Source organism: Nelumbo nucifera, chromosome 7 (genome assembly GCF_055504915.1).
Source record: "Nelumbo nucifera cultivar China Antique chromosome 7, China Antique-T2T, whole genome shotgun sequence".
Taxonomy (NCBI): Eukaryota; Viridiplantae; Streptophyta; class Magnoliopsida; order Proteales; family Nelumbonaceae; genus Nelumbo; species Nelumbo nucifera.
The window spans coordinates 9,427,789-9,446,207 of record NC_142655.1 but is presented as its reverse complement, the minus strand read 5'-3'; the positions used below and the strand labels follow the sequence as shown (position 1 = coordinate 9,446,207).

General features: G+C 39.0%; 2 protein-coding genes across 2 annotated transcripts; both read right to left on the bottom strand.

Annotated features, from left to right (window-relative positions):
• Positions 1-8,358: 8,358 nt before the first annotated feature.
• LOC104591175 (glucan endo-1,3-beta-glucosidase-like) lies at positions 8,359-11,471 on the bottom strand. The gene is made up of 2 exons (XM_088891963.1): positions 11,314-11,471; positions 8,359-9,348 (listed from the first exon to the last, which is right to left on the bottom strand). Exons 1-2 carry the CDS (start codon positions 11,405-11,407, stop codon positions 8,399-8,401), a joined length of 1,044 nt encoding a protein of 347 aa, XP_088748089.1. The 5' UTR covers positions 11,408-11,471; the 3' UTR covers positions 8,359-8,398.
• A 1,686-nt stretch (positions 11,472-13,157) lies between these two features.
• Positions 13,158-15,437, bottom strand: LOC148790141 (glucan endo-1,3-beta-glucosidase-like). Its single transcript, XM_010249915.3, has 2 exons — positions 15,235-15,437; positions 13,158-14,381 (listed from the first exon to the last, which is right to left on the bottom strand). The coding sequence occupies exons 1-2, from the start codon at positions 15,335-15,337 to the stop codon at positions 13,432-13,434; spliced, it is 1,053 nt and encodes a 350-aa protein (XP_010248217.2). The 5' UTR covers positions 15,338-15,437; the 3' UTR covers positions 13,158-13,431.
• Positions 15,438-18,419: the final 2,982 nt, after the last annotated feature.

The window sequence follows — 18,419 nt, the reverse complement described above, 5'->3', positions numbered from 1 at the left end:
TTGTGGCAAAGACGTTGTCAGCATTAAGGTGGTGGGTGATGACCTCGGAATCAATCCCCGAAGTATCTGCCGCCGACCATGCAAAGACGTCGACATGGTCTCTTAGTAGCTGCACAAGTTCCCCGTGCAAACAATTGTCCAAGAGAGATCCGACCTGGACCATCTTCTCGAGGTCTTCCTTGGAGAGTGGCACCTAGATGAGGTCTTCGATAGGTTGGCCACATTGTGTTCTCAATTCGTCACGCAGATCTATACTCTCGGTTGTGAGCATCTCCACGGCTTGTTGCTTCCCTCGACAGGATGTCAAGTAGCATTGTCGTTCCTCCCTCTGGTCTCCATGGGCCACTCTTACCCCATAGGGGGTTGGGAACTTCATGGACAACCCCCTTGAGTTTGTCTTCGATGAATGTGATATGACCCTCTTGCCTTTTCTTCTGTTCCCAATCGTCGATCTCCAGCAAGCGTGTGTACCTCTTTTATCCCGAACTTCTTTCCCCTCTGAAGGCCATTCCTCTTGAGATAACGGCCATGACTCCGGCTGGGGGAGCACGGCCTGGGGGCCAAGGGCGTGGCTCCACCTTCGGGGTTGTCCTCTTTGATGTCGATGAAGCCTGCCAGGTAGCTGCACCTGATTAGGTCCTCAAGATGGTGCTTAAGGTCGAGATATTAGTCGCTCTCATGGTCGTGGTCCCAATGAAAGTCATAGTACTTGTCTTGGTTTCTTTTGTTGCCCTAGGTTTTCATCTTTTCGGGCCATCGGACATATTTGTTGTCTCGGATAAGCAACAGGATCTCAGACCACGGTGCAATCAGAGGCATGAAATTCCATAAGGTCGGAGGTGGTGTGCGCTGCCTCCATTCTAGTTGGCGATCCTGATGTTTTCTTTCTCAGTTCGCCCTCTTTGCCTTCTGCTCCTCAGTATCTCTTCTCTTTTTTTTTTGGGTTGTTCCTCCTCATCTATTTGTGCCTGGTCTTCCTTCGTATTGATGTACTTTTGTGCGTGGCTCATCAGCGCGGCTATAGTTTGAGGAGGGTTCTTAGATATCGAGAAGTTGAAAGGCGAAGGGTGGAGTCCGTGATGTATGGTTCTAACGGCCACCGGTGGGTTCAAGTGTCGAACTTGCAATGCTTCAGTTTTGAACCTCGCTAGATACTTTGAGAGACTCTCCCTTCCGTTTCCGCACCTGTATGAGGCTAGCCGAAGTTTTTCACTGCTTTTGTCTTGACGTGAATTGCGCCAAAAACTAGTTCTCCAACTATTTCTAAGAGGAGATGGAGCGCGGGGGGAAAGAAGAGTACCATGTTAGGGCTAATCCTTTTAGGGTCTCCACGAAAGCCTTGAACATTAGGCATTTAGATGAGCCATGCAACACCATTTGGGCTTTGAAGTCTGCTACATGGTCACCAGGACCTATGCTTCCGTCATACCTCTCGAATGATGGTGCCTGCCACACAACTGGGGGGGTGTTCGTCTATTATTTCTTGTATGAAGGGCGGCTCAGTGGCGGGCTAAGTGGTTGGTGTTACAAGCTGCACCGTAGGAGGGGTCGTGCTTCTCTAGGCATGGTTGTTCTCCAACTTGGTCAGTTGGTGCCGAAGTTAACTTCAAATCTTGGCGTCTTTGTTGTCTAAAGTTGCGGCGTGTATGGGCCTCTCCTTCTTGGGTGGTATTGAACAGTCCTTCATTGAACTAGACTCGGCAATGGAGACCGATTAATGTGGTATTCTCTTGCCAAGCCTTTCCTTGGTTGGGATTCGAGCAGTTTTGTGAGTTATGCTCTGGTTGTCGCTCTCGAGATCGAGAAGATGAGCTTGATCTTTTCAAAATGTCTTGTTTGTCTTGGTCGGACCGTGCCCTGTCTCTACTTGATCGATGTGTTTTGGGGTCCTCAAGCGGATCAACCTTCGTACTCGTTAAGGCAAGAGGGGAGGCGGTATGAGTGGGCGGTGCCATGGATCCCAGTGATTGCATCATCGCCAATATTTGGTTGACCTTTTCTTGCATTGCCTGAAGTTGTGCAGGGTCGACCACTACTGGCTGCGGGGGTGTTTGGGTTTCACGGCGCAGTGGGCTGTGATGAGAACGAGATTCTTGAGATGGGGATTGGGCTATCCATTTTTTAGAGTTGTTTCTCGGCATCATGGTTGATTCTTGATGGCACGGTAAGAGAAATTTAGGGAAGGTTTTTTGTGCATTTCCCACAGACGGTGCCAATCTGATGCTGCTTGATCCTAGGTAGTGCAAGAACCGACGTCACAGTCAAATAGTCCTGCCAACTGAGCAGAGATGAGGTGGAAGGATGAAGCTGCACACCAAGATTTGGGAGCAAGAAACAAGTCAGAGGCTTGAGGAGTTATCCCTAAGTAGAAACTTTGATGCTCAAGTCAGTTGAAGAAGGTGGGTGATCGGGCCAAGCAGTTGGAGTGCAGTGCTGGTCTGAGCAGAGTAAAAGTATAAATCAAGAGTTGGAAATTGGATCCCTTACTATGAGCCAAAGTTACCTTTTTATAGCCAAGGAGTCATGTCCTGTTCGAATAAGGCTTCCAGAGTTGTAGGGATAAGGATGTCCACCGAGGTCTTTTGGATAAGACCTAATCCCCAACGGAATTGTCCCCATTTGGTTATGGTAAATTGTTGCCTTCCCTTCCACTACACACACCTATTTCTTGTATGCCTACAAAATAACAAAGATATAGGCAATTCTTAATTAATTTTTTATAGAGAAAAGGGGGTCATGAAATTTGAACTTGAACGTAAAATTCTATGTTGAGATTGAAGTATTTGGGTCTAGAAATTGTTATGGTGTGTTCAAGTAGCCATCACATGCATGGTATATGAAATGAAATTTTGAGGAGCCACTCTTAGTGATACTGGCTAATGGTCTAGGTACCCACAAGTTGTTTTCACATTCTTACAAGATATAACAGTTGTGCATTAGGAATATTTCCATGAATTGTTCCCAATAAGAGGGATAACATTTAAGAGATATGCTTCCGTCAAGACAAGCCCGTTCCCACACCATTCCAATTGCCTTTGGCAATCTTATATTGGGAATATTAAACACTACAAGAAAAATGGGCGCGGTATGGACCCGAACCATATTCATCCTATAGGTCCGAACGGAATACAAAGAATCAAGTGTTTCGGGGGGTTTCTCTCTTGTATACACAAGTATGAGTCTTGTGAGAAATGTGTGAGACATTGGGTGTATTTGGGGCTTAGGTTTCTGTGAGAGCACAACTCTGTATTTCTTCTCCATTACCTAGTACATAGTGGATTCTTGTTCCTCCTTCGCCCATGGATGTAGGCTATAAGGCGAACCATGTAAATCTGTGTGTTCTCTGTACTTCTTCTCTTTATCTTTGTTTTATTTTTCATTTGAGTGCCATTTCAAATCTGTTTTCTTGGGTTTCTTTGTAGCTAATTGGTATTGGAGCCATATTTTTCATTTGGCACTTATAATGTCATCAATGAAGTTTGATATTGAGAAGTTCGATGGTAGCATCAGTTTTAGCATTTGGCAAGTCAAGATGCATGCCATTTTGGGACAAGATGGACTATAAAACTCTATACGGGAAGGAGAAGAAACCTGCAACCGTGAGTGATGAAGAATGGGAGGAGTTAGATTTTAATGCCCTAATCACTATTCAATTGCTGCTATCAAATGAAGTTTTATAGGAAGTCGTTAATGAGAGGACCGTTGTGGGTTTGTGGCAATAGTTGGAGTCTCTATACTTGTCAAAATCTCTTGCTAGTAAACTCTACTTGAAGTTACGACTGTTCCTGTTTTGGATGGCTAAAGGTACACCTATAAAATCTCCTATTGATGAATTTAACTCTATTATCATAGACTAGAAAAATATTGATGTTAAGGTTGAAGATGAAGATAAAGCCCTTTTGTTACTCTATTCCTTACCGCCCTCATATAAGTCTTTTAGAGAGTTTCTCATCTATGGAAGAGACACCATTAGTACAGAGGATGTTAAAAAGGCATTACTCTCCAAAGAGATGATTGATAAAGACTTGACTATGAATAGGGGTGATAGTCAAGACTCTGGATAGTTTGCAAGAGGGAGGTCTAGGGATAAGGGCTCAAATAGTAAACTGAAGTCTGGATCAAGATCTAGACATAAGAACTTGACCTGTAACTATTGTCACAAGAAAGGGCATATTAAGTCAGAAACTTATAAGTTGAAAAATAAAAACTAGAATGAAGAAAAGAAAAAGAATAACTCTACAGAGGATAGTGTGGCTAAGGATGAGAATGTGGATGTCCTTTTAGTGATAGATGACAAAATCAGATCCAAGGATGAATGGATTCTGGATTCGGGTTATTCCTGGCATATGTGTCCCAACAGGGACTGGTTCTCCACCTACGAATCTATTAATGATGGAGTTGTATTAATGGATAATAATGCCTCATGTAAAACTGTGGGAAAAAGAACAATTCGAATCTGAATGCATGATGGTGTTATGAAAATATTAACAGATGTACATGTACTGGACTTAAAGAAAAATCTCATCTCTTGGCACTCTAGATGTTAAAGGATGTAAATATTTAGCTGAAAGTGGAGCTCTGAAAATCATTAAGGGTGCTCTTGTTGTGATGAAAGGCATGAGGATCAGAAGTTTGTATGTGCTACAGGGTACCACTATCACAAGTTCAGATGCAATTTCTACTCATCTCTATATGAGTCTAACACCACCAAGTTATGGCATATGAGGCTAGGACATATGAATGAAAGGGGACTTACTATGTTAAATAGGAGATGTCTTCTTTCTGGCCAAAGTATAGAAAATCTTGACTTCTGTGAACATTGTGTTTTCGGGAAATAGAAAAGAACCAGTTTTAGTATAGCCATTCATAGGACAAAGGGCACTTTGGATTATGTTCACTCAGATCAATGGGGACCTTCACAAGTTCCATCAAAAGGTGGTGCTCGATATCTTCTTACAATCATCGATGACTATCCCAATAAGGTATGACTTTATTTTCTAAAGCATAAGAATGATGTATTTGTGACTTTTAAATAGTGGAAATGTTTGCTTGAAAAGCAAACAGGAAAACAAGTCAAGCAATTGAGAACAGATAATGATTTAGAGTTTTATGAAAATGAATTTAATTAGTTTTGCAAAAATGAAGGCATTGTAAGGCATTGTACTGTTTTCAAAACACTACAGCAGAATGGAGTTGCAAAACATATGAACAGAACTCTACTAGAGAGAGCAAGGTGCATGTTGTCAAATGTTGGTCTCTCAAAGGACTTTTTGGGCAGAAGTAGTTAATATGGCTTGTCACCTAGCAAATCGATCTCCATTTATAGCCATTGAATGTAAGATTCCAGAAGAGGTATGGTCTGGTAACCCTCCTAATTATTCAAATTTGAAAATATTTGGTTGTCTAGCATATGCATGTGTTAACGAAGGCAAGCTTGAGCCTAGGGCCAAGAAGTGTATATTTCTTGGTTATGCGTTAGGTGTGAAGGGATACAGATTGTGGTGTCCTGATCATAAATCACCAAAATTTATAGTTAGTGGAGATGTTACTTTTGATGAGTCTACTATGCTTCACCCAAGAAAGGAGTCTTCAAATTCTTGTGATGCAAATTAAACACAAGGTTCAGGAAAGAAGGTGGAGATAGAAGTTAAAAGTGCTTCCTCATCTCAGTTTACATCAGTCTAGGTGCCCATTTCTACTAAGATAGAAGAACATGTACAAGAGGAAGAAGAGAAGGAGCAGTATTCTATTGCTAGAGGCTGAACAAGGAGAGAGACCAGACCACCCCAGAGATGTGGCTATGCTGATTTGGTTGCCTATGCATTGTTAGTTGCAGAGAATGTTGATGTTACAAAACCCCAATACTTGTGCAGAAGCTATCTCATCTGTAAATTCTGTTAAGTGATTGACAGCTATGCATGAAGAGATTGAAACCTTGCATAAAAACCAGACTTGGGAGTTGGTAAGATCACCTAAAGGAAAAAAGATTGTTAGATGCAAATGGGTTTTCAAAAGAAAAGAATGTACTCCAGGTGTAGAGGATGCTAGATATAAGGCACGATTAGTTGCAAAAGGCTACAGTCAGGTACAAGGTGTTGGTTTTAATGATGTTTTCTCACCAATTGTTAGACATAACTCCATTCGTGTTTTTATTGCTTTAGTTGCCATGCATAATTTGGAATTAGAACAGTTAGATGTTAAAACTGCTTTCTTACATGGAGAACTTCATGAACAAATTTATATGCATCAACCCGAGGATTTTGTTGTTGAAGGGATGGAAAACCATGTTTGCTTGTTAAAGAAATCTTTATATGGCTTAAAACAGTCTCTTAGACAATGGTATAGAAGATTTTACTCTTTTATGGTGGCTCTTGGGTATTATAAATGCAAATATGATATTTGTGTTTATTTTAGGAAACTTGTAGATGATTCTTTTGTTTACTTGCTACTTTATGTTGATGATATGCTTATTGCAGCAAGAGAAATATCTGAAATCAACAGATTAAAAACACAGTTGAGTGGTGAGTTTGAAATGAAAGATTTGGGTGCAACAAAGAAAATTCTAGGCATAGAGATTCAGAGGGACCGAAAAGTAGGGAAGTTGTATTTGACACAACAGAAGTATGTTGAAAAGGTCTTAGAGTGCTTTGGCATGAAAAATGCTAAACCAATAAGTACTCCTATTGCAGCCCACTTCAGACTTTCAGCAAATTTGTCACCACAAATAGATGAAGAGGAAAAATATATGTCACATGTCCCCTACTCTAGTGTAGTTGGGAGTATTATGTATGCCATGGTTTGCACACGACCTGACATTTCACATGCAGTTAGTATGGTGAGCAGATATATATCATGTCCTAACAAGACACATTGTCAGGCAGTGAAGTGGATTCTCAGATACTTGAAAGGTACATCAGATACTTGTTTGGAGTTTGGGAGGAGTAGTGACAGTTTGATGGGTTATGTTGATTTAGATTATGCAGGTGATCTTGACATAAGAAAATCACTCACAGGTTATGTATTTTCTATTGGTGGTTGTACTGTTAGTTGGAAAGCTACTTTACAGTCTACAGTTGCTTTATCTACTACTGAAGTTGAGTATATGACAGTGACTGAGGCAGTTATAGAAGTTATTTGGTTGAGAGGGTTGTTTGGTGAACTCAATTTGGGTCCAAAGGTGACTGTTGTTTACTGTGATAGTCAGAGTGCTATTCATCTGACTAAGGATCAAATGTACTATGAGAGGACGAAACACATTGATGTGAGGTACCATTTTGTTCGTGATGTTGTAGAATAAGGAGATATCATTGTGAAGAAGATTGGTACTGCAAATAACCCAATTGATATGTTAACAAAGCCTTTTCCTGTGGCTAACTTCAAGCATTGCTTGGACTTGATTGGTGTTTGCAGCATTTGAGTTTGCCCATAGGGGCTTTTATTGGAGAAGGTGGAGGGAAATTACTATTTTGTGATGCTTGAGAGAATTCAAGCCAATGTGGAGATTTATTATGTTTGTGCCTTGAATTCTTTGTAGCGACCCGCTTCGTGAATCTGCTCTGAATTAATTTGAGAAAAACCCGAAGGCAAAATTTCATAGTATTTTGCACACGACCCAACCTATATTCATCCAATAGGTCCAAACTGAATACGAAGAGTCATGTATTTCGGGGGGGGGGTTTCTCTCTTGTATACAAAAGTCTGAGTCTTGTGAGAAATGTGTGAGACATTAGGTGTATTTGGGGCTTAGGGTTTCTGTGAGAGCACAACTCTGCATTTCTTCTCCAGTACCTACTACATAGTAGATTTCTATTCCTCTTTTGCCTATGGGCGAAGGCTATAAGCCAAACCACATAAATCTGTGTATTCTTTGTGCTTCTTCTCTTTATCTCTGTTTTATTTTTCATTAGAGTGCCATTTTGAATCTATTTTCTTGAGTTTTTCTGCAACAAAAATGAATAGAATGTAATCTTTTGGGTTGAATATATAGGGGTTGATTCGTACTTGGTACCATAATAAAGGGATCAAATTCAGATCACCTTTGATGAGATCAAATTCAAATTTCTACAAATAGATTCCATTTGTATCCCTAGTTGTCATTCTCTTTTTATTAAATTTTCAAGTAGTCAACAAATTTAATCTGATCTAGCTTTGTAGCGACGATAAGCAATCATCATCAATTAGAAAGCTCCTTTGTTCAAACATTACAGTTTTATTGCAGTAGTAAATACTTGGTTACAATGACAATAGCTTTAATGTGCGCTTCACAGAGAGAGAATCCACTGGTTACATATCACGTTATATCACTGGTCATTGTTCCTTTATTGATATATAACTACCTTTGCAACCTTTATTTGTATATATATATATATATATATATATATATATATGAGAACCGCTCTCAAGTGAAAATGATTTGGTGCTTGGGTTGTTTTTGTGGTGAGAATAGCCCAAAATGTCTCTCGGTCTCTGCTCCAGGCTTGGTATTCTCATCGAACATTGCAAATATGTAGGTCTCAATGGGACCACTGGGCCTTCTGGGAGTACCCCCTTTCACATGTTGGATCAACCTGCTCAAATAAGTCCTTGCATTTGCAGTGGTTGCTATAGGGTCACCAGCACTTGGCCAGCCACTTTCTGATACAACAATCCTGACAGAAGAACCACCCACCTTCTCAACAGCAGCATAGACAGAATCCAACAGGGCATCAAAAAGGTTCTGGTATCTGAGCTGGCCATCAGTTACCACAGTTCCTGGTGCAGTGAACAAGGCATAATCAAGCCTGATAACGTTTTGGTTGTCATGATAACTGAAGTAAGGATAAATATTAGCGCAGAGTGGTGACCCTTTTTCTGCTAAGAAGCCAATGATAGGCCTCATATATTGCAGAAACTCAGCTCTGAAGACAGAATTGGAAGGAGGATAGGTATTCCCCAGGACTCCCGAGTAAGTTGCAGTTGTCACCTTCACTTGGTTTTGTAACCCAGCTGCTTCAACTGCCCTCTGGATGTTTCTCATGGCAGGGAGGACATACTGGAAATCTTGGAGGCTGACTTCATTACCAACGACAATATACTTGAAGTTGATAGTAGCTCTGTTGTCTACCACATTGCCATAGACAAAGTCATACGCCGGAGTGAGGTCATTGCCGGCAATGCGTTGAAGGTCTCTGTTTGGGACGCCAAGCATTACTTCAATGTTGGAGCCTTTAAGAGCCTGAAGAGTGGTTCGATCAGGTTCATAAAGCCTCATCTTGTTAATATTATTGGCCTTAAAGAGGGCCACAACTTCATTTGGTGGTGGTAAATTGTTGCCTTCCCTTCCGTTGCACACACCTATCGCTTGTACGCCTGTAGAAGATAGAGAGCATGGTTAATTAATTAGTTGATTTTACGTAATTTCATATGCTTGAGTTGGATTCAATTTGGTTCCACCCAATTAGCAGGGATGATCATGGAGTAAGGGTGTCAATGGATCGGTTTTGGACGGATTGAACAGACCAAAAAGACACTGGATTGGACAAATTCAGTCCAAAATATTTATTAGACCTGGTCCATCTGTAATAAATTTATTTTGGATTTGGTTGGATTAAGCCAATATCGGGTCTATTGATATAAGATAAGAATATAGGTGTCAATGGACTGGATTTGTGTTGAAACCAATCTAAATTAAAATGAATTTAAACAAATTGGATGGTTCAAACATTGAATTGGAACAGTCTAAAATGGTCCAAATTATTCATTAGATTGGATTAGACCTGATTCATTTGTAATTGACTCACATTGGACTTGGACTGGATTAGACCAAATCCAGTCCAATCAACACCCCTACATGGATCGGGTTGGATCTTTGCTAGAAATTTTCTTTTTATTTATCTATTTATTATTATTATTATTATTATTATTTACTTGTAATAGTACACAATGGAGAGTAGCCCATCCCCCAACCCAAATGCAAATGGGATTCGACCCCAAATTTCCGCTACAACCCGCAAGAGACGTTACTAACCAGCCAGTTGGAACCTTGCAGTCCTGAGCTAGACTTCGTACCTGTGATAAGGATATAGTTTTTGTCCTGCCCAACCTTTTTCCCAGTCCAAGCCAGGGCCTGTATCATTTCTGTTTACAATATTAAATATATAATTGATACTATTTGTCATATAATATGCATACAAAATTTATTGTATTTTATATAATATAAAAATTATATAAAATATGAATTATACATGTCCTATTATAATTATAATAGCATACATATATATATATATATATATATATATATATATATAAAATAAGCTATGCAGGTTGGGACGAGCGTAAAGCAGTGAGCCCATGCCTGACCCAAAAATTTGCTGGCCTGTGTTGGGCTCGAACACAACACAACCTAAGCTCAAGCCCAGATTTCCCGTCCAGTCCAATTCAGGCTGAAAATATCACCCCTACCAATCGGAAATGTTTTCTTTTGATTTTAATTTCTTTTAACAAAAGCCGTATTGATTAAGGCCGCATGACGTACGCAGAAAAGGAGGCTATGAGCTCATCAAATCTGTAGAAAGTCTCCACAGTTAGGCAACTCTTAATTAAACCTGGGCGCATCCCCTTTTCAATGTAAAATTCTATGTTGAGATTGGAGTGTTTTGGGTCCAGAAGTTTTGTGTTCAAGCTCACAATCATAACATAAGCAGTCCGAAAGTCAAGAGTAAATGGGTTTTGTTTTTTTCTTTTTTGGTAATTAGTAAATGGGTTTGGTCTTCCCCATTTATTGTTTACTCTCTACTCTCTACTGTCACGGCTTTGCTTGTGACCTTGTAGGAATCAAGCCCTTGACTTGTGAGTAAACGTAGCTCTTTGATGTTAATTTATTTTCAGTAAAATCAGGGTTATGCTCATTAGAGAATGATAACCCATAACCTACATACAATCTCAGTTTACAGTAGTAAGTGATTTAATTAGTGTTGAATCCTCGTTATAATAAATTAAATTTTAAAACAAGATATAAATAGACGTGTTGTTGTCCATATTACAAGTTACATAAGCAGTTTAAACTAGTAATTCATCATATCGTCTCTCCCGGGATATACTACAAAATATTATCATTGCATAGAACGATGCCAAATGTGACGTGTGAAATATGAAATGATTATGATTACGGAACGAAAGAAATGCGAAAATCACATTTGAAAATATACAAAAGAACTCCGCACAAAATTAAATGAAATATGAGAAACTGAAAAGAATAAGAGACGTAGTCCATGGATTTAAGAATTAATCAGGTAAAAACACAGACACTGCGTGTAGAGAGAGATAGAGAAAGACCTGTGTAGGTTGCAATACCCAATAGGAGCCCAAGAAGTAGCATTGCAGTAGCCCCAGTAGGACTGTTTCTACATGCCAAGTAGCAAATAGCCATGAAAAGCAGGAGAGAAAGCAAGCAAATAAAAACACCAAAATTGGTTAATTGGTTATCTTTGCAGTGCAATCGATACCCCTTTTATAGAGGCACAGCAAAATAAGATTTCCGTTTTCTTATCAATTTTTTCAGGGTTAGAGGTCCACACGCGAACCCACCTAGCCAATAATAATTACAGTCTGAAATGCTCGCTCTGTTGGATGAAGTTCAATGCTGTGTCAACAGGAATCTTAATTATATTGAGGCTGAATGTGACAATCTCCTAATTAACAAATTAATGATCTCCTTCTTGGCCTGTTTAATTACTACACTGATTACAAGAATTAATGTTAGTTTTCTATCCTGCTTAAAGGGAAGCTAATGTTAGTTTTCTATCCTTCTTGGCCTGTTTAATTACTACACTGATTACAAGAATTAATGTTAGTTTTCTATCCTGCTTAATGTTAGTTATCTTGATGCTTTCAATTTGTCAATGGTGGCCTCTCCATTTATCATGGTTTCACTGTTTTTAGTCATGTCAATCCACTAAAGCTTTACTTTTAAAGGATGTTTGAGGTCTTCCCACTCCCGGGATTAGATATTTCTTGATGTTTCTTTACATATATATATATATATTTTGTTGGGGGGCGTTGGAAAGGGCAGATCGAGTGGTTTAACTGAATCTTTGGGTTTGGGGCAAGGCAGGCCAACTCCTTCATGTATTCATTTACTTAATTACCTTTTGATAATGGTTAATAAAATTCTAGATTGTGTTTGGATTGAAGGAAAAGATATAAAGGAAGGAAAAGGTAAAGAAACTTGTACAAATCTTATATGGGTTTTCCTTCTTTTTCCTTCAAACCGAACACACCCTTAAGGTGACCACCAGCCTTTCACCTACTGTTAATAAGAAAGAAAAGAAAAATATGAAGACTTAAGTATTACATGTACAGCCTCCATGTCCCAACATGCATCCATCCCCGGCCATCACAGCAGGCACCCCTTCAAGGGTTCCATATTGATTTCTTTTTAATATATTTTTTTTTCTTTTTAAATCATGGTCCTTTTAGCACATATTACTGACAAAATGTAATACAATGAGTAGGGGTGCCCATGAAAAACTGAAAAACTGAAAAATCGAACCGAAGCATGTGCTAAATGCAGCAATCTGCATTAAATGCAGATATTCTACTATCTGTAGAATTTCCATAGATAAAATTGGGTTAAGAAAGGAAATATTTTACAGCAATAAGCATGTGCTAAATGCAGCAATCTGCAAACAGAACCTCAGAGGAAATCTTCTCTCCAGCAAGCATAACATATTTCAAATATCCTTCTTGTTGTCCAGGGTAAGTGGATTTTTTCCTTGATCCGTCTGCTCATCGTAGTCTGCATTGCGAACATAGGATATGTTCTCAATGCACACCTGTGATGCGCTATGAGGTTAGTGTGAAGCGCGTCGAGAAGTAAATCGGATCTCACCGATGGTATGGTGCGCTATTCTTTCTGTACCTTCCCATCATCCCATGGCAGTTTTATCCCTAACACCCTTCTTGCCGTATGGCATGAGTGTCAGTCAAGATATTCGCAACTCTTAATTATTGAATGAAATGCTTTTTTAATTCAACATAAAATGTTAAAAGGTATTTTTAACCAGCAGAAGTATTTTTTAAATTATTGAAAATAGTGAAATTTTTAATTAATTTTTAGAGTAAAATTAATGGACTCTATTTTTTTTCACTACTTTTAAACATGAAAATTAAGAAATATGTTTGAGCACCAAACAAATTAATTTATATTCTGATCAATCTAGCTAATTTGCAGCAAGCATAGAAGATCACCAATGAAAAAGCTCTCTTGTTCAAACATTACAGTAGAACTATATATGAGATACTATAAAATTATATCACTGCAGAGACTAGCTAGACTTCACATTATAACACTAGACTCGTTGTTCCTCTAGTGGTACATATGCATGTCCAACCTTTATTTCAAGTAGTAATACACTAGACCAAAAACTCTTTCCATTTAGTTGCGCGCCGCTCTTAACTGAAATTGATTTGGTACTTGGGTTGTTTCTGGGGGGAGAATAGCCCAAAATGTTTCTCTGTCTCTGCTCCAGGCTTGGTATTCTCATCGAACATGGCAAATATGTAAGTCTCAATAGGACCATTTGGCCTTCTGGGAGTACCTCCTTTCACATGTCGGATCAGCCCGTTCAAATAAGTCTGTGCATTCGGCGTTGTTGCTGCAGATTCACCAGCATTTGGCCAACCACTCTCCGATACAACAATCTTCACAGAGCCCCCGCCTGCCTTCTCAACAGCAGCATACATAGAATCCAAGAGGGCATCAAAAAGGTTCCGGTATCTAAGCTGACCATCATGTACCACATCCGATGGGGCAGTAAACAAGGCATAATCAAGCCTAATAGAAGCTGGGTTCCCGATGTAACTGAAGTAAGGATAGATATTAGCACATAGTGGTGACCCTTTTTCAGCTAGGAAGCCAACGATAGGCCGCATGTATTGCAGATATTGAGCTTTGAAGACGGAATTGGATGGAGGGAAGGTATTATCCAGGACTCCAGAGTAAGTTGCAGTTGTCACCTTGACTTGGTTTTGTAACCCAGCTGCTTCAACTGCTCTCTGAATGTTTCTCATGGCTGGGAGGACATATTTGAAATCTTGGGGAGGGACTTCATTACCGACAACTATATACTTGAATTTGATAGCGTCTCTGTTGTCTACCACATTTCCATAGACAAAATCAAACGCCGGAGTGGGGTTGTCGCCGGCCACACGCTGAAGTTCACTGTTAGGGACGTCAAGCATTACTTCAATGTTGGAGCCTTTGAGAGCCTGAAGAGCATCTCGATTTGGACTGTAAAGCCTCATCCTCTGTATATTATTGGCTTTATAGAGAGCCACAACCTCATTGGGTGGTGGTAAGTTGTTACCTAGCATTCCATAGCACACACCAATCGATTGTGCACCTGTAAATGGAAGACAGTGAGGACTTTTTGTTAAAAAAAAAAGGTATATATGGTGGTAATTATTAATTTATTCAAAGAAAAAAACACGAGTATGCTAATGACAGAAGGTATAGACAGAAAAGGATCGGGCCCAGGCCCAAATCATGCATCTCAAGCCCAGGAACTCGCCTGATCACTTCAACAACCCCGCCCCACCACCCAGTCCCAGCCAACTCACCCAAGACCCAGACACAGCTCCCCCATTAAAACAAATCAAACAAGGTCCCAGAACACACACCCAAACATTAGCTTAAACTGAGACTACTTTCAGACTGCCTACGAAACCCCTCAGCTACTACTCACACATCCCTATAAAAATCTGGAAGCTTCTTTGACGACACTGTGGTTTGGGAGGTAGTGCCAAAAAGAAACCATTGATTCCTGCTCCTTCGTCAGTTCAATCCAGTAAAAGGAAGCCAAGAAGAGCTCAGCTTTATGGTATCTCAGGACTTAGCCCCTTCCTTGTATTGGTAGAATAGAAGGGTGGCCAAGCTTCCAAGTCGGGAATGGAATGGAATGGAATTAATTTGACCTTGAAACCTCATCCCGATTCCATGTTATCTGATGAAATTGAAGCCTTCCAGTCTAGAAATTAATTCTACTTGTGTTCCATACACCAATTCATGCATATGAGTGAATCTAAAATTTGTATCCGGTAGATTTAATGTGCACTACAACCAAAAGCAATCTAAGTTTAGGAATCCCACCCCACATTTTGGATTAGGTTATTAAGAATAAACCTACTAAACTACTAAACGGGTAGATGCATATCCATGCGAACATATGCACACAAGAGAGAGAGAGAGAGAGAGACCTGCCAAGGATGCAGAAAACATTAACAGGCACAGGCCAATAACAAGCACTGAAGCAGCAGCCATAGAATGGCTGTTTCTTCTTGCAAAGCAGCACATAGTCATAAAGAGTGAGTAGTAGAGACTAAAGAGGAAGAAAAAGCTCAAGATTTGTTATGTTTCCAATGCAATTGATGCCCCTTTTATAAGGTTGATGGACGAGGCTAAGATATTTTTTTAATCTCATTTCGTTTTGTAGGGTTTAGAAGTCCGAACCTTCCCACACAATAATCACTAGAGAGATTAGCAGCCAGAGTTGAATATTCCACAGCCTTAATTCATAGATATGCCTGCCAAGACGATGCATATATTCCCTAGTTCTTAGTCTATTAAACCACTGTTGAGCTAGTATATTGACAAGTACTGCTTGTCTGCTTCTTCTGTTTCATTTTATTGAATTTCTCATAAAACCATGTGCCTTTTAAGCACATAATGACAATTTAAAAATCTTTCAACCGTGCTCTCTAGCATTAGAATTAATGTGGCTGCTGAGTTTATTACTGGGTTAGAATTTTGTCGAGTTATTGATTGTTCACAATGAATAAATTGCATGCGTTCACGGGATACTGTATATAAGTTAATCAACCTTTCAATCACAATGTGTCTGACGTAGGTATAGGTGAGATCACATCAGGGCTCCACAGGTATCCCATATAAATATATATATGAGAAACTCTAATAGTAGCTTAATGATCACTGTATAAAGGTCTAACATTATTAGAAAACATGTTTAATTGGATTCATTTGATTGTGTGTTCTTTCTTTTCGCATTGCAATTTTGTTTAACACCCTACTAGTAGCCCAGCCCATCGGTGGAGAGGAAAGGGGGCTTCTGATACAACCACAAATGGTGGGATCCACTGTCAATAAAGAACAAACTAATCCCTATTTTTTTCTCACAAAATGGTCAATGCACAGCTGCAAGTGGAGGGCGGATTCAGTCCGGAGAAAATGGTCCTCATTACCGTTTTTATGGCCCTTTTCAGCCATGCATTAGGAATATTTTCTCGAAAGCATAAAAATGCTCTCGATACATTTTTGTAAGGGCTAAATCTGATTTTTTGCAAGTCTTATGAGGTGGGTGTGAAGAGGATTCTAGGAACAAAAATCGGAGCTAATGTAAAATAGATTACATAACCAATCAAAAGTGAGCATGCCAGAATAATCAATTGATCCCACATTTTGTTTCATCCTGCCTAACAAGCCAAAGACTTTTAAACAATAATGACTATATGTATATAAACGAAAAATCTATGATGCAGAAAAGATATGGTATGGGAAGAGTTTTGATCAATCAAAATTTATTATAAATAACACCTATTGGCTATCACGTTTATGATTCTAAATGACTGGCTGGAAGTTTTTCAGATATCATATCTTTTTCATATCATAGTCAAACCCATAAATAAAACTTTTTATGGAAGTTTTTGTGAGACGAGCTAGACGGGGCCCAGGCCTAGGTTAAACCCCTTTTAGTAGATATCCACTCTAGTCTCGAGGCAACTACTAGTGGGCCCAGGCCTAAGTTAAATCCCTTCTAGTAGATATCCACTCTAGTCCGAGGCAACTACAAGTGGGCCCAGTCATGGTAGTCAAGGTCGTGGCAGAATATTATTGATCAAGAGATGACGACCCTCATATACTCAAGTTAGGGGTGCAAAATGGGCCGTTTCATGATCGGATTCTATCCAAATTCAATCCTATCATCAGATTCCAATAACTCTTCGTTGGATTTTTGGATTGGATGGGGATAAATCCAACTGAAAAATGGGATTGGTCAATTTTGAAAAGAGTATAAATATAAGGTTTTGTATTCTATATATTTGTATTTGTATTCCTTCCAAACTGAGCTGATTGAATTTAGACCACCCCCTATTCAATTTAAAAGAATTCAGTTGAATAAATTTTCTTTAATAATTTATTAGAATTTTGAACTATGGATTGGAAGATCCATTCCTAGAACCGTTTGCATCCCTAACTCGAATACACAAGTCCTTGTCTAAGAGGGGGCGTCTTGGTTCTCTGCGTTTAATTTCCTGGCTGTATTCAAAATGAAGAGAATTACGTTACGTGATGGGAGTCTAAACAACTTGAGTTGGGGTCCCTCTTCCTCTTGTCTCAACTGTTTCGTTAGAGTTATAATTTGATCTTTCTCTTGACCGGTAGAGATTGAATATTTTCTAATAAAATTTTATTTTATATGCACAAACAACAAAATCCATCTCTCTCTCCATTAACACACCAGTGCAAAATCTAGAAGAAATTCCATTGAATATCCATCTGGTTAATTTGTTCCGGTCAGAGATGAAATGAAGTAGGGACTTCGTTTCCACAATGGAGAAGAAACCCATAGGATGAGAAGGTTGATAAGTTTGCAATAATTGAGAGTGGCCCTACTAGCACTCTCATCCATCCATTCAACCTTCGTTACGCACGACAATCCATGACTTTTACTGCTAACGCAATTAGCGGATTGACTCACGCAAGTCAATCAATATGCAGAAATTCGGTACGATTGCAAAAGTATTGACTCAAGAGGGTCCTTATCGATCAAAATACAACTGAGAATTACAGAGTTTATTGTGCGATTCCATCTCAACTATTGAAGTTAGTGTTCGACTGTGACATGGAAAAGGTATGATATCCGAAAAACAACTGACGAATAAACCAGAATCATATACGTTTTGTACTGTTTTATATTTTTTCTTCTTTTGATTATGTAAAATTCATTTTTAGAGTAAGCATCAAAAACAACATTTTGATATATCATATCTTTTGGCCACCATTTTAAGATTCCAGTTGACTGATTAGAAGTTTTTCATATATCACATCTGTTTTATATTATAATCGAACCCCATAATAAATTGTACATCCCATTTTAGAGAGGTGAATAGGGTTGATAATATCCTCCTTTTTATCAATATTGTAAGATTTAGATCTTTCTAAATCATCAAGGACCCATTTCTCTTCTTTGAATAGAAGATATAGCATCTTTGGATTTATTAGTTTAAGCAGGAGATATTATAATTTGATATTATCGATCTTTTTTTATTCAAAGGATCACCCCATCTTAATTGAAAAAGCAAATGCCATTTCAGGAAGAAATCTAGTTCCATTTCTATGTTGTTCTTGAATTTCTTTTTCTTTC